Source organism: Poecilia mexicana, unplaced genomic scaffold (assembly GCF_051168715.1).
Source record: "Poecilia mexicana isolate PSO_F unplaced genomic scaffold, ASM5116871v1 scaffold_18, whole genome shotgun sequence".
Lineage (NCBI taxonomy): Eukaryota > Metazoa > Chordata > Actinopteri > Cyprinodontiformes > Poeciliidae > Poecilia > Poecilia mexicana.
In genome coordinates, this window is record NW_028263387.1 from 17835240 (window position 1) to 17850458 (window position 15219).

General features: G+C 39.1%; 1 protein-coding gene across 3 annotated transcripts in view; it reads right to left on the minus strand.

The window, feature by feature from the left end:
* Nucleotides 1-15219, minus strand: part of pcxb (pyruvate carboxylase b) — a 381625-nt gene that overhangs the window by 14289 nt on the left and 352117 nt on the right. For all 3 annotated transcript variants that reach the window (XM_088016052.1, XM_088016053.1, XM_088016054.1), the window contains exons 22-24: nt 11811-11990; nt 5087-5261; nt 4517-4590 (exon numbers count right to left, since the gene is read on the minus strand). In XM_088016052.1, the coding sequence (XP_087872178.1) occupies nt 4517-4590; nt 5087-5261; nt 11811-11990 (429 nt within the window). The remainder of the gene's footprint in view (nt 1-4516; nt 4591-5086; nt 5262-11810; nt 11991-15219) is intronic.

A 15219-nucleotide genomic window follows, 5' to 3' on the forward strand; every position in this document is an offset into this window, starting at 1 on the left:
ATTCAGGCGAAGCAGTGATACAATGCACTGCATCTGAATGATGAGACAAAATATTTGGTTTATTACACCGAAAAGAGAAATTGGCAATATTTTTTGGGAAATTTAAGTTTTTTTTTGTACATAATTTATTGTAGAAATTAAAAAATGATTTAGTTCAAGTTTGACTGATCCAAATATTCATTTTTACTCAAAGCAGTACAAGTTTATCATTATTTTATCATTTCACAAACTGTCTTAAAGTATAGAAACATCCAGTTCTGGTTTGATTCATATAAATATTTCAGATTTGGGCAGATTTCACTTTCACTGGAAATATCCTGGTGAATTATTCCTGCAGGTTTCAACACATTCATAAGCTACTAGAAGTAAAATCTACCAAATAAAATACACATTTATCATAAATAAATCTGAGGAGTTTGATAAATCTGAAGCTTTTAGCAGCTCAGCAATAAGGTTTTTTAAAATTATGAACAAAATAAAGGCTTTTTAATATCTGCTTTAAAACTTTAAAATCTAAACTTTCTGACATCATTTGCTGCAGTAAACAAAAACCTAATTAATGTTATTGTAAGTGAGGCTGTGGAGAGAATAAATATTTTACAAAATGTTAAATCATCAAAAGTAGTTCACACCTTGTAGAAAAGCAATCCATAAATAACCTTAAATCGTAAAAGAGTAGAAAGAGACTTGAAATTTTGCGTTATTCTAATAAAGTTGTACAATTTTCTTATATTTCTGGCTTTAAAAAATGTCCTCCAGAACGCATTTCGTTTTCTCCTGGTGTACAGTTCAAGATTTCTCACCATTATTTGGGTAAAATAACCTGAAATCTACTTTAAATTGGTGCAATTGTTAAAAACCACTTTAAAAGGTAAAGTAAAAACGTTAAAACATTCGTTTACTGTGAGAGATTCACTTTTTGAAGAAACAAATCTAAAAAAAAAAATCTAATTTTCACGATGAGACTGTTTGAAATTATATTTTCTTATGTTGTCATTCCTGTTAGGGAAGAAAATGGAGAACGGCGTATTTATCTACCCTAAATTAGCAACACCAACATATAAACAGAGTGGAAGCAGAGCTGCCTCAGTCCTCATAAACAAAGAATCAATGAACATCAGAGCCAGTCTGCCGAAACGAGCCTGTAATTAAACACCATTCGGTCGCTCAGAATAAGTAAAATCTCTCCACGCGAACACAGTGAGAACTTAAAAAAGAATCAAAGGAAACATGTGGGAGCCGCAGCTTTGAGCTGAATGATGCGTTTTCCTCATTATGTTATTTAATGCTGCTGAAAGGATGAGCTCTCTGAATGCTGTGAAAGGCAACCAGAGAGCACAAAGGTCATGGTTTCATGGTTTTTCTTTCCCAAAAATGCAGATGAACATCGGTGAACATCAGGGATTTTAACTTTGGTTTCAGCAAAAGAAACAAAAATATTCATGATATTACAGCGAAGGGGAAAGGTTGTTATTATTCAACTAACCCTGCAGCCGAGTTCAGAACCTCGCTTTTTCAAAAATCCTGCTAAATGTGCATTTTAATAACTTGTATTTGCCTCTCTTATTTAAACTGAAGTACATGCAAAGAAATGAAACCAAAGCTGTGATACATGGGGATATTTATTACTGTTATTTTTTAGCTTATTTAAAGGTGGAAAACGTCAGACGACCACAAAAACATAACCGAAACAGCTGATTCAAGAGTCGATCCATGATGCTTTCCCACCAGATTTATTTAAGCCTTTTTTATACAATATAAGAAATGCATTAAAAGACGCAAATAATAAACTTAAATTCCCATTTTAAATAAGAAAATGCAACAACATAGTATCCATTTAGCTTGATTATTTGTAGCAAAGGATGCATCTACAACTAAAACATTCTTCTAACGTGAAAAACTCAGTCAATAATAATTGGATAGCATAATCTGTTTATTTTTACAGTATTTGAATGACGTGAAGCTAAAACTGTGTGACTTGAGGAGTTTTGTGTAGAATATATTCACTAATAAAGACGGTTTCCATCTTAAATGCTCATTTTTACAGTTTTGGTTTGTTTACTACTCTGACCATGGCATTCTTTCAGCAGTTAACCTTTTTTGAGTCCATTTAGTAAATTAATACTGTCATGATCCCTGGGTTTCTGTGTGTTTATTTTGGAGTTCTTCTGTGTTCAGTCCTGTTTTCCCTGTGTAGTCCTGTTCCCTGTGAGTCTCTGTCCTCCCTGTTGATTGGTCCCCAGGTGTGTCGTATTCCCTTGATTACCCCGTCTGTATTTAAACCCACCTGTTGTCTGTGTTCCTCGTCGGATCCTTGTCGTTTGTCGTTGTCTATGTCTAACGTGTCTATTGTTGTCTAATGCTTTCCAGTAGAACTGTACAGTCCTGGTTTGCTAAGCTCAAGATTCACATTGTCAGTTGCTACCGGTTGTTAGCTGTGAGCTAATTGTTCCTGCCGTGCTGCCTGACTGGACCGTGTTGAGCCACTTCATTAAATCATCTTTTCACCATAACCTGGGTCTCAGCGTTCTCTCCTCACCACCAACAACCCCACCGCACGACAAATACTAAATTAAATGACAACTACAGCTCTGGAAGAGACCACTTAAAATGATCAGTTCTATGATTTTACTCTTTATAGGTAGGTATAGGTTTGAGTAAAGTTAACATTGTTCTTTTATTCTATGAACTATTGACATGTCTCTAAAATTACAAGCAAATATTTAGTATTTGCAGAAAATGAGAAATGGTCAAAATGACTAAAGAGATGCAGAACCTTCAGACCTCAAACGATGTAAAGAAAACAAGTTCACATTCATGTAGAAACAACAAAACTGATGTTTTAACACAGAAATCAATATTTGGTGGAATAACCAGGAGGTTTTCAGTGCAGTGGGCTCTATATATCCAGAGCTGCATTTCAATAATCGATTAATCTGATTAATCGTTTCAGCCTGCTACTACTCCAGCCCTCCTTATGCAACACCACATCTAGATCTGCAGACACAAAGCCGCTCTGGCTCCTCTGTACTTTTCCATCAGAGTCCTTAAAGTAAAAATATCGTCTCCTTCTGGGCAGGAAACCATATTGATCCTCACTTGTGACCCAACCCTCGCTCCCACAGCTTCATTGTATGACTCATTAGCTTTATTCCTCTACAGTTGCCACCATTCTGTACGTCTTGTTTTTAAACCTCCTCACCACAAAATGTTCAGCAATATTGAGCCTTTTTCCCAGCATTTTCTCTGCTGCTCTCTAAAGCTGCCCCCCAGGACGCCCGTCGTCATCCTCTAAAAACAGCAGTCGCTGTTGTCTGTTGCTCAGGTTACCGCCAGCTGTCTGTCTCTGTTCGGCTCTTTCTTCAGTCTGGATTTAAACTCTTCAGTCGTAACTTTTTGCTCATCAAACAGCTCTCTGCTGTCAGTCTTGTGAAATGCCCCCCACTGGGCTGCACTTTCTGGTTTAAAAAAAAAAAGCCCAGTACAGAGAGGAACTTTCTGTCAGAATCAAAAGTCTGCAGAATATTTCTGCTGAGTTCATTCAGTTGTAAAGGTTAAACCAGGCCGGCTGCAGATGCCAATGCATCAAGAGGAAAGTTTTAGATTTTACTCCTTTGCTCCTCTATTTATATGCAAAAGGAATTTGACCTGATATTGTGTCCCCTTTTCAATCTATATTCCACCCACGACAAAATATAGAGCAAACTGCAATCTTAACAAGTCAGTGTAAATTAGTTTTTTCTCACCCAATCTCTCCTAACTTGCTGTTTCTTGCAGTTTATCACATTCGTGCAATTCTCCAGACTTCTCAGTCCTTTACAGCGTTATAGAATCTAAAAATATAAATATTCTCTACAAACTTTGGGTAGATGTAGCTTTGTAGTGTTTTTAAATTATATTTTACTTAATTTATAGGGACAGAAGCTGCCCCTATAGCTGCTGTTTATTTTAATACATACGACCCAAGGTATTTAAAATTTGGCGCAGTTTCAACAGGTTGGCCATCGAGAGAAACTGGAACCACTTTAAGGTCATTTAATTAGCTCTACATTATTAAGATGATGAAAAATTAATAATAAATAAAGACTTTTTGGTATTCTGATTTAGTAATGTAATTATATTAGTTGTATTACCACTCCACGCCACTAGAGGCAGTAGCAGGCCCGAAAAGATGCGACTACGGAGCAGATTTAGAAGTACACCAAAAGCTACAGAATTTGGTAATCAGTGCTCCTTCGCAGCTCTGATTGGCTCAGCAATGAAACGTGATCCTCTGCAGGAAGTGATGCCAAAGCGGCGCGTCATCACGACTTTACACAAGTGTGTCTTTACCACCGCGGCAGAGGCTCCGCAGAACCCCTGGGGTTCGATCGAACCCAGGTTAAGAACCACTGATTTATAGCAAGGCCTAACAATCTAAATTCCCTTCAAACAGAAAATATATACCTTCGTAAGATTTTTATTAAATGTTTTAGCTTGCAGTTGATATAACAAGTGTGTTAATATCTAAAGATACCTCAAACTCCTCTGCAATCTTGGGTCCATCCAGGAACAGCCTGGTGCTGAGGCAGTCCACCGGGCCAAAGTTAGCTGAATGAACAGAGAAGGAGATAAAATAAATGGGCCTAAAAGTTTGTATTGTTGTTAGATTACCTTAACATTTACATGGAAGTGTCATAATCACACAAAGAGGCTGGGAGCAGATGCGGTGTGGGAAAAAAGAGAGACTAATATTATTAACCGGAGGTGTAATTAGCAGAAACTCAGATGAGATTAGCTCTGTGGCCGTGTACATTCTTCAGCGAAGCTGTGAATAAAACACCTCGGGCTAATTATCGAGCCTCGTAAAGGAGCAGCGGTGGTTTCTTCTGAACACTGCAATAAAGCCGGGGTTAATCCAGGTACCTGAATGATGCCGGAGCTGCCTGGATCCAACTGAATCATTCACAAGCGCCGACTCTAAAATGCCAAACAAAATCTTTTCCAGCCAGTGGTCTAATGTATTTCCAGCTACAGTCGCAAAACATCAGAACTAAGGGTTGAATTAAAAGCCAACACTGATCCGGCAGCAGGGCTGCTCACTCACAAGTGAACTCCTTGAACTCCTGGAACACCTTGGGGTACATGGCTGCTGACATCACATCCTCCGGGGTGATGTCATCCCCATGCGCGGCTCGGAGTCCGTCCTCCAGGGCCTTGAAGTCCATCGGTGACAGAGAGGCGCCGGGACGACCTTCGATACGTGGAAGGGACTTCAGCACCTGGGATTAAACACCGTGAGAGGATTTAGGAAAACCAAAATAAAACATACATCCGTTTCCTGTAGAAAGCCTTTACAAACAAATGAACCTTGAAATGCCTTGAATCTGAAACCAAGTCCTCCAGAGAAACTAAAGCAGCCAACCAATGTAACTCTCTAGTATTACACCGATTTGGTAACATTTTATTTGAAGGGGTGTGCATAAGACAAACATGAAGGAGTTCATGGATGTTTGTCATTCAGTAAATATTGACACTTTTAATGGAAGTTTTAATGCAACGTTGCGTAAAATGTTGTCCTTCTATCACCTGAAGAGCATTTCCAGGATTAAAGGACTAATGTCTCAAGATGCAGAGAAACTCTATCTTTAGTCACACTGATTACTGTTCAGTACCTTCACAGACCTGCCTAAAACGATCAATTTGGTTTTAGTCAGAACGCTGCTGCTGGAGTTCTGACTAAAACCAGGAAGTTAGAGCACATCACATCAGATCTAAAGTCCCTACACTGACAGAACAGACTTTAAAATACTCCTGTTTATAAATCACTGAACGGCTTAGGTGCTATACAAATAAAATGTCATTTGATTTGATGATTTCCCGAATGACACTTCATGACAACCAACATTCTTGTTCATGTTTGTCTTCTGCACAGCCCTTCAAATGAAGTGTTGCCCACAGACTGCTTTTAGCTGCTCTTATTTTAATTCAGTTTTCACTCCTTACAGACAAAGCAAATCAAACCCCCAAAGAAGAAGCTGGAGCTGATTGAAGAAAAGAAACTCATTGTTTTATTCATTCTCAAACTAGAGTAGCTGCAACATGTTGCTTACATTCCTCCAGCTGATGGGATCTGCTGTGGAATCAATATCAGCTTTTAGTCTTCAATATGTTTTATTGACGGTGGAAGAAAATGTGTCGTATTCATGTGTGCCTATCGCCACGCATACGTGATTGAATTGGATCCAATTTATCTGGACTGCTGGTTAAAAACAGTCCACAATCTATCTTTTCATTGAGACTTTTCTAAGCACTTTGTAAGATATGCGACTTTGTTGCATTGAAATCTGAAGAAAAATCCACTCCATCGAGCTCCTCTTAGGAGAAATCCGGTTCAGCGAGGTCTGTGTGATCCGTAGGCAGACTGCAGCGGGTCAAACATGCTCAGGATTTATGACGTCTTAGTTTTTCAAAGCATCTTCACTGAGAAGGTCTGACCCATATGGCCACACTTGGAAAAGTGGGTTGGTACTTTGAGAGCCACTGCAGTGCAGGGAGACGCAGACCACCACAGATATTCATATTTACACATATTCACTCAGATATCATAAGCAACTTGGTGTTATTAGGAGACATGACAAAGTTTACATATGAAGTCAAACTGGGTTTATAGGTTCAGCTGTAAATAGTGATGGTACCTGCTGCTCTCTGCGCTGCGTCAGCCTCCATAAACAGTATGATGTGCTAGCTCTACTTTTGCACTTCTTGTTCCTTTAATTGGGTTGATAAAGGGGAAATAAGTCAGAACTTTTATCGTTAGTGTCTATAAACCGACTCCAGCTCCTGATGAAAGCTGATCTTTGCTCTCGACCAGCTAGGAGTCGGTGCTGGAATCGGTCCTGCCTTACGACGCACGAACTGAACAGAAAGACGAGCAGCGAAGTCAGAACTGGTTCTTATCTGCTCAACCAATGGATGGAAGCGTCCAAGCGTAATCAGAGAAGGTTTAGTGCAAGAAAAATAGAGGGCGTGTGTTAGAAAAATGTCCTCGGGTTAATGCTGCTTCCGGTTTGTCACCTGGATTTGCTGTCAGATGTGAGGTAACAGCGTTCTAGTTCTAGACGTTGAGATTTCAAAATGGCGGCGCCCATGAACATTGTTAGCAAAAGCTTTTAAACATCATTTTAAACTTTACTTTCCAAAAGCAAACATCACTTTTAATTTGTTTAGAGTTGCAGGCGCTACATGTAAAACTGATTTCAGACACACTCGTGTGTGTCTTGTAAAATAAACAAGTCTCCACCACAGTTTACTACCCTGCATGAGAGGAGCGGCCATATTGAAACGTGCAAAAGTTCTAACTGGGAGTAGTGGAGTTGCTCCAAGCTTCCCAGTGGGAAATCCAGTGGAACAAGACATTTCTTCCTGTTTTATAAGTTAAAATGTTTTGTTCCACTGGCAGAGCTCACTTTTAATTAGCACTTTTTCATCAATATTAAGAAGTTATTGACCTAAAACAAGCCCGTCTTGCTTGCTGAAAAGCTTCTTGTAAGTTATTTTGTCTTATTTCAAGTGTAATAAGACATTTGAACTAAAGAAGAGACACATATACTTGGTTAGAGCTCGTATTTTTTGCAGTGAAGTTGATGTCGTCCATGCAGTAATTCATGCAAAAGGAGCCCAGACCAAGTATTGGCATCCACTGTTCAGTACATGAGTTTGAGCAGGTTGATGTTTTTGTGCTGAAATTCTGATTTCTACTAGTTTTATGCCATATTCAAATTTGGAGAGAATTAATCAAAATTAGGAGAAATATTTGAAATATAAGCTATACATTGAAGTAAATTATTTGATATATTTTGTCTTTTTTTTTTTAATATCTGGACTTTTCAGCTCATTTCCAGGTGGAGGCCGGAGAGCAGAACGAATCTCGGTACAATTTAATCTGTCTCCCTCAGTGTTTCCTGCAAGAAGCAGCTTATAGCTCACCTCCACGGCTCGCTGTACGAGTCAGAATTAGTTAAACAGAATCGCTGCTAATCATCGCCCCCAGCTCACATACTTTTGTTAATTTTGTGTAAGTAGAGCCGTGTGTGTTTAGATAAAGACTCACACGATGCAGTCTCCTGGGTTGACACTGAGCAACTGTGTGTTTGAATATCATTAAAACCGCTGCTGTATCTTATCGGTGGGTGTGCGTGCATGCGTGCGTGTGTGTGCGTGTGTGTGTGTGTGAGCTCGCGCCTTGTGGAAATGTGCAGACAAAGGAGACGGTGCAACGCCATTAGTCACAGGGCGAGCAGTTCAGAGATAGCTGAGTCATTTGTGTTTGAGAGAGAGACTTCAAAGATGGCAGGCTCGCTGGAGTCCCTGCTCGTTAACGTCTTCTCCTCCGAGGACGTCTTCTGCTGAAACTCACTGATTGTTGAAGTGTGGGACACGTACAGACAACGGCAGAGTGTGTGGGAAAGTGCCTGTGTTAACAAATGAACCTCAAATTAAAAGGTATGTAAATTAGTCACAGCTAATGCACCAAAAGACGAGGAGTCACAATCAGATTAATACGAAACGAGCCGCTTCCCTTTTGCTAAAAACAAAGTGACAGGGAGGCAAAAACAAGCAAATTTCAGGTGATTAAAAGGTAATTACTTAAACACATCGAGGGAATAAAGACGGTGATTTCTGTATCTCTCTCGGGGAGAACTTATACTTTAAGCAAACTTTTCAAATTAAATGCAAAGATTTTGTTGATATTTACAGTTCAAGATTTACTCAGAAAAGAGAAAAAAATGTTTGCTTTGCATCTGATGCACCGTTTAAAAACGAATGACTCATCAGGGCAGAAGAGCAGAGAAAACTGGAGAAAATTACCTTTCAAATTCAAAAGTGCATCTAACAGCATTGATTGTTGAACACTGCCAGCAGTGAAAAAGATGCAGATCAAAACCGTCCGCCATGTTTTACACAGACAAACAGCAAAGCAGTTAGCATGTCAGTTTCCATGCAGTCAATACGAAAACATATAATCTCATCAGAATCAAAACTTTTCTTTTAGACACAAACAATAAACCCGTTTTTTTTTTTTTTACTTTAAATTCCACCTGCAAACATTTGCCTGCTTTCTGGTAACCCAAATCGCGCAGCAGAACTTTTAGCAGTTAAATAAATTCAATGTTTCTAATGACAGCTTAATGTTAGCTAGCTTTATACATTAAAAACCCAGTTCTGATGTGTGCTGATGATCACAATCCTGACTGATTACTCAGCTGAGTCCAAGTCTCCACCATCAAACTCAGATGGTGGAAAACAGATTAGTATATTTTAGAACAATCAAAGTTTGAGTTTACAACGTCAGCATCGTCCTGGACTGATGTTGGCGTTGTAGCTAGATATCTTTAAGATTTAAATTAGTAGCTGTTTATTAATCCAGGTAAATGTTTGAGGTTAAACTGAGTTTTTCCACAGAGACAATGTCCTTCCAGAGGAATAAGAAAGTTTGAGCCGTTTGAGCCACGATGACAGGAAGTGCGCTTGGATGAGCCAGAAGGAAGTTTTGAAACCCAGAAGTTTATTTAATTAATCTGCTAACAGGGATACTGGTTATGGCATAGACAATCTGCAAAAATACTAAATCTTAGTACGCTTCATGCAACTTTTCAGCAAGAAATATGAGCTTGTTTTAGGTCAATAATTAGCAAATAAATTCACTTATAGCAGGATATTTTTCCCTTGTTACAAGTGAAATAATCTACCAATGGAACTGGTACTTTTTCATCAATATTAAAGATATAATGATTTAAAACAATCTCATATTTCTTTCTGAACAGTTACTTTTAGGTTAGTTTTGTTTTATTCCAGGCGTATTAAGATATTTGCATTAGAAACCAGACCAAACGTACTCGGAAAAATGCTGGGTTTTTTGTTTTAGTGCAGCAGATCCACTGGAAAATGATTCCAGACACATTCAAACTGGTTTTAAAATTAAAAAATGAGGCTAATATTGAATCTTTTAGAATTATCCTTGACCTAAAGTACTGAAAAGATAGCCAAACTCTGCTAATAAGAGTGGTTAAATATCCGTTGATACACGAGAATGTTGAATTTAAATGTCAGATCTCAACTTTCCAAACTATATTACAGTTGTTCTTTTGTAAATTTGTCCTGCCCTGTTAAATTAACTGTTCAAATAATCCATTAAAAGCCTAGCATTAAGATAACATTCGTGCTGATGAGTACAAGTGGATCATCATGACCTGTCCAGGCTCTCGACTCCAGGGACGGTAAACGACAAACATCTGATCCAGAATAAGGAGTGAATGAATAAGTGCCAAGGTCAGCAGGATGACGGGAGTTAGAATCACAAAAGCAGGGAAACGATTACCTGGAGGACCTGACCAGAAACTGGACAGACAAGCCTATAATGCAGCAATTTAGCAACCAGAGTGAAAGCAAACATGAAGCAGACAGGAGAGATTATTAAAATCCTTCGGTTTCTGCAGAGATGCAAGTGTTCGAGCTGTTGGCAGCCTCAGAGTAAAAAAAATGGCTGACCTTTAAAAAGAGCAGGTATTGTCTCAGCCGATATTTCATATTTTACATACTGCTCAGTGTGTGTGAGTGAGTGTGTAAGTGGGCAAACCAACAGATTTCTTCTTCTAAAACACTATTTTTCTTTCTGTAAATGTCAAGTTCCCTCAGATCTGTTGGATGGAGATCGGAACAGCGTGACACACTTCTCTTCATTCACGTGTTGAGATTCTGCGAGGCTGCCAAACGGGCTGACGGCCTCTGACGTGCAGCACGAGGCTCTACCTGGCTGATTGCTGACGCGGAGGAAGGAGAACAGACACCAGGATGAAAGGAGAACAGACAGAGCGGGGTTTTGTTTCCATCCTCTGAAGGACTCCGTCAGATGTAAGCAGAGCGTCTTTGGTTTAGATTTTTTTTTATATCAATACATGAGCACAGGTTTGTAAACATGCATTTAGCTTGACGTTTCTCATAAAAGAGCAAAAGTGTTCAAGTTCAACAGCATTTTCAGTCAACTTTGGTTTTGTTCAGGTAGATTTGAGGTTCTCTGTGGCTGCGACGATTCCTCCAGTGAGTCGAAACATTATCTGCCTCAAAGCTCCGTTAAATTATGTTTTATTATTTAGCGCACCGCGTTGCATCTGGGTGATTATTTATGTTGCGCAATGCTCTTGTTTCCGCCTCTGAGCTGCTGCTAAGTGCTAGCAGCACAACATCTACAACATTTTTAATGAGTTTGCCACGGCAGCTTCCTCCCACAGTCCAAAAACAAGACTTTTAGGTTATATACGTTTATTTTATACTCATGGGGGGAAAACTGCTGACTCAGCACCAACTCCCTCCAGCGGGAGGTTAAACCACATAAAGCCACTGAAACCGAAGCTGGCTCTTCAATGTGCCATTTCAGTGGATATTAATGAAAGCTTAGTGGAGGGAAAAAGTCTACCTTTACTTTTGATATTTAGATATTTCTGTATTAAGTTACTTTTATTGGTCTTCTACGATATTTAAATTTGGGATTTTCATTTGCAACATATAAAATAAATATTAAAGCCATGTTTGATTTAAACTTTATGAATTAAATTGTTGTTTTGATGATAGATTATGAATTAAATGTACCTGTAGACTGCATGTAAATAGTAGATATTCACTTAATTGGTTGTCAAAGAATATTCTGCAGCAGATGGCTGCTTTCTCTACCCAAAGCTGTTCAGGATAAAATGATAACTTCATAAATCCGAAGTGCAAATGAATTAAATGACCAGAAGCATCCACGCATGTTTGATTCCTAACTCCAGTACCTTGGATCTGAAGGGCTCGGGGAATCCACCGTGCGGTATTCCGACGTATCCCTGCAGGAACTCGACCACGGACTGGGGGAAGGACAGCTCGTCCGCCCGCTCCTCCACCTCCGCCCTGGTCAGGTTGTTCTGCACCATGAACTGAGCCAGATCTCCAACGATCTTGGAGGACGGAGTCACCTAGAGAAAGAGAGGAGCGTTGGTGTTAAAGAGCCTGTTCTAGGTAAAGACCAGACAGAGCCACATTATCTCGAGCCAACAGGGGGCGCTGTTAGTCTGTTTCCTGGTAAAATAAAATTCAGAAATTCAGTGGAAGAACGAACTGATAGTTTAAACATTCATCTATTTACTGTCTTAATAATCACACTGATATGAGATATTTCACTCTCAGGAACCTCTCATTACTTGCTTTATATAGACTGTGGTGGTGGCAGCATTATGCTATGGGGATGCAGTTTCAAAAGAAGAAAAAAAAAAAAAGAAGATTGTTGTAGCTAAATGCACATAGAGAAATTCTGGAAGGTTTATCTTCCAGCAAAACGACACTTATGTGTTTGAATGGTGTCCTAGTCAAAGTCATGATCTTGGAAAAAAATCAAAGTCAAAATCTTGATCTTGTTAAGACTTAAATATTAATGTTCAGAGATGTTCTCCACCTAATCTGACTGAACTTGAGCTATTTTGCAAATAGCTCAAGTTCAAATAAAAGCCAGCTTGAGGGATTATTCAAAACGTTTGCAGCTATAATCACAACTACATATGACTCTACTGAATGAAAAGGCATGCCACACCTTTCAGATTTAAAATGAATGTCCTTTGATCTATCAGGTAAAATTAAAATCCATCAGAGTTTGGGACCAAAACTCAAAGGGGGAAAAATAATTTCTCAGGGTTTAAAAATAAACCAGAACATAAAGCAGCGGAAAATGAAAGACGAATTAAAATCACAAGCAATATTTTTTATGTTCCATAATTACGGCAGCAGTTCCTGCTGCATAACGTTGATTAGCTGACGCCTTGCTGGCGGAACGGGACACTGATGGGAATATCGACTGGAGAAATTGCTCCTCTGTTATAATGAAGAGACAGATTCAAAGCTGCTTTCTTCTGGGGAATCAGAGCTTCAAAAAGGGCAGAAAGGGTCGACTTAATCTGTAACCACCAGACTGCACCCACCGCACTGTTCCACAGTTTCTACCCAAAACATCAACCTATAAGTGCAACGGGAAAGATTGGAGGGAAACCCTTTAAACTGAAAACTCTGCACCATGCAGGAAGCGAATAAAAAGAGCCTGAGCAGGTGTGGATTCAGTGAAACATTTTCCTGCTGACGAGACGTCCTGAGTGAAACCTGAAGCGCTCTCACTCCTCAGGGATTTCCTCAATCTTCTGGGGTCTGGGTGCTTGTTGAAGCACGATACAAATAAGAAATACTCCCTGATAAATGAGGAGAGTGTACACTTCGCTGCTACAAAACCTACATCTTGGTTTGACTGGCATTTGAAAAGATAATGATGGATTCCTCTCCCTTTTGTTTGCAGGAAGGCTTAAGTGATTTGAATGGGTTTTTAAAATCCCTGGAGAGGCCATTATGTTGGAAATGCTGAGCAAAAGTTCATGTCGGAGTTGCCTTAAAACACAGCAGAACCAATCTGCCTTTGTCCCTTCACCGCCATGTTGAAATTGGTTTGTCGTGTTTAAAATTAATTTTACAAATGAGCGTCCGTGCATTGTGAACAGCCTTTTTACAAGGTGGGTCAGATCTGAAGTCTGTGTGGATCAAAGCATTTTTAGACCATAATAATCATCATTTCTTCTGATTTTATGTCAGATTCGTCACTTTTTCCTCTTCTTTTATATTCAAGCCTCTCCCGTTTCCTGCCTTCTTTTTCACAGCCCAAATATTTATTATTCCTGGATCCACAGTGACATCAAGACTGTTGATATTTGTTGATAAACCAGACACCTCTGACTTCAATATCAGATATATTAACTCTGAACCTTTGAGTGTTTTCTTGAAAAAAGGTGAATAATATCCAAACTTCTTCTAAAAGTCCTTTGTAGTTTGAGAGGTAGCTGAAATAAATGTTCTTTATAAGCTTTTATTTTGTTGTTCAGTCTGCAGACAAGCAATTTACAGAACCTATTGATCACTGTTGCTATAAAACTGATGAAAAATAACTGAATATCACGTAATTTCAATATGGAACTTATATATAAGAAACAAAGAAACTTTCAAGTCTTGTGAGAAAAAAAGCAGCAGAACTCGACTGTCTGATTTCAATAACGTCGCGCCCAGCAAAACCACCAATCCCAGTTATTGGAAACACGATTATGAGCAGATAATAATGTTGGGGTCTGAGAAAGGAGCCAACTACAAGTTTCTGGTCCTATACGGCCCAAACATGAGGGCTCGTGTACAGGAGTTTCATTTGAACCCAGCTTCTCAGCTTCACGGTGGCTCTGGAGGAATCTCAGGGTGAATGATGTTTGCTGGGATGATATTATATAAATATAACCTACAGAAGGCTGCAGAAACCTCCTGTGTTCTCAGGGTAATATTGGCTGAGACGCCACCTGCAGTTCCTGAGGCCCGCAGTGTAAAGCATCAGGTAATATAAATATCTGAAGCCCTTTTTGGACCAGAACTGAGCTCACTTTTAAATATTGTGATTGTTTTTGAGGCAGTCAGCTTAAATACTTCGTTCCTATAGGGGTGGAAGTTGGGAATTAAACACTGTGATGCAATTATTAGACTATCTTAGGACGATGGTCACTTGGGTCAGGAGCATTGAATTCACTTTCATTTTGGGCCAAATCAAAAATCTGAATGTTCTTAAAGGGCCAGCTGTTCCAGAACGTCTTGATAAAACCCATGAAACTGTTAAAATATTAGTAATTAGTTGTTTGTTTCAGCATTCAGTAAGTGTTTCCTAAAATTAAATAATATTGAACATTTTTTCACACCGATCAGTCCAAGTAAGGCTGAGGCAGCCGTCACTTAAATCCAGCGTTTCTGACCAATTTTGAGAGAAATTTGCTGTAAAAATCTGAAAATATGTTGGTTTTGTGTGAATCTTGCAGTTTTGTGAAAAACTGCAGGAACTAATTGATGTAATTTGGAGACCAGAGGGCCTCATAGGAAGCTACAGCGGGCCAGATTTGGCCCCCGGGCCTTCAGTTTGACACCGGTGACTTAGAGGGAATCCGCATAACTTGGCTTTTCACGATAAATTTAGCTGGATGACAAACTGTCCCAAAAGTTACTGTGATAAACAACAACACTGTTGCTCTCAGACATAATGCAAGTTTGTTTTCTCAAAGTTCAACAAACTTTAATTTTGTAAAGAACAATCCACTCTCTGGTTGAGGGAGATATTTAAAATTTTTGAAATATTTTTTTAAATAC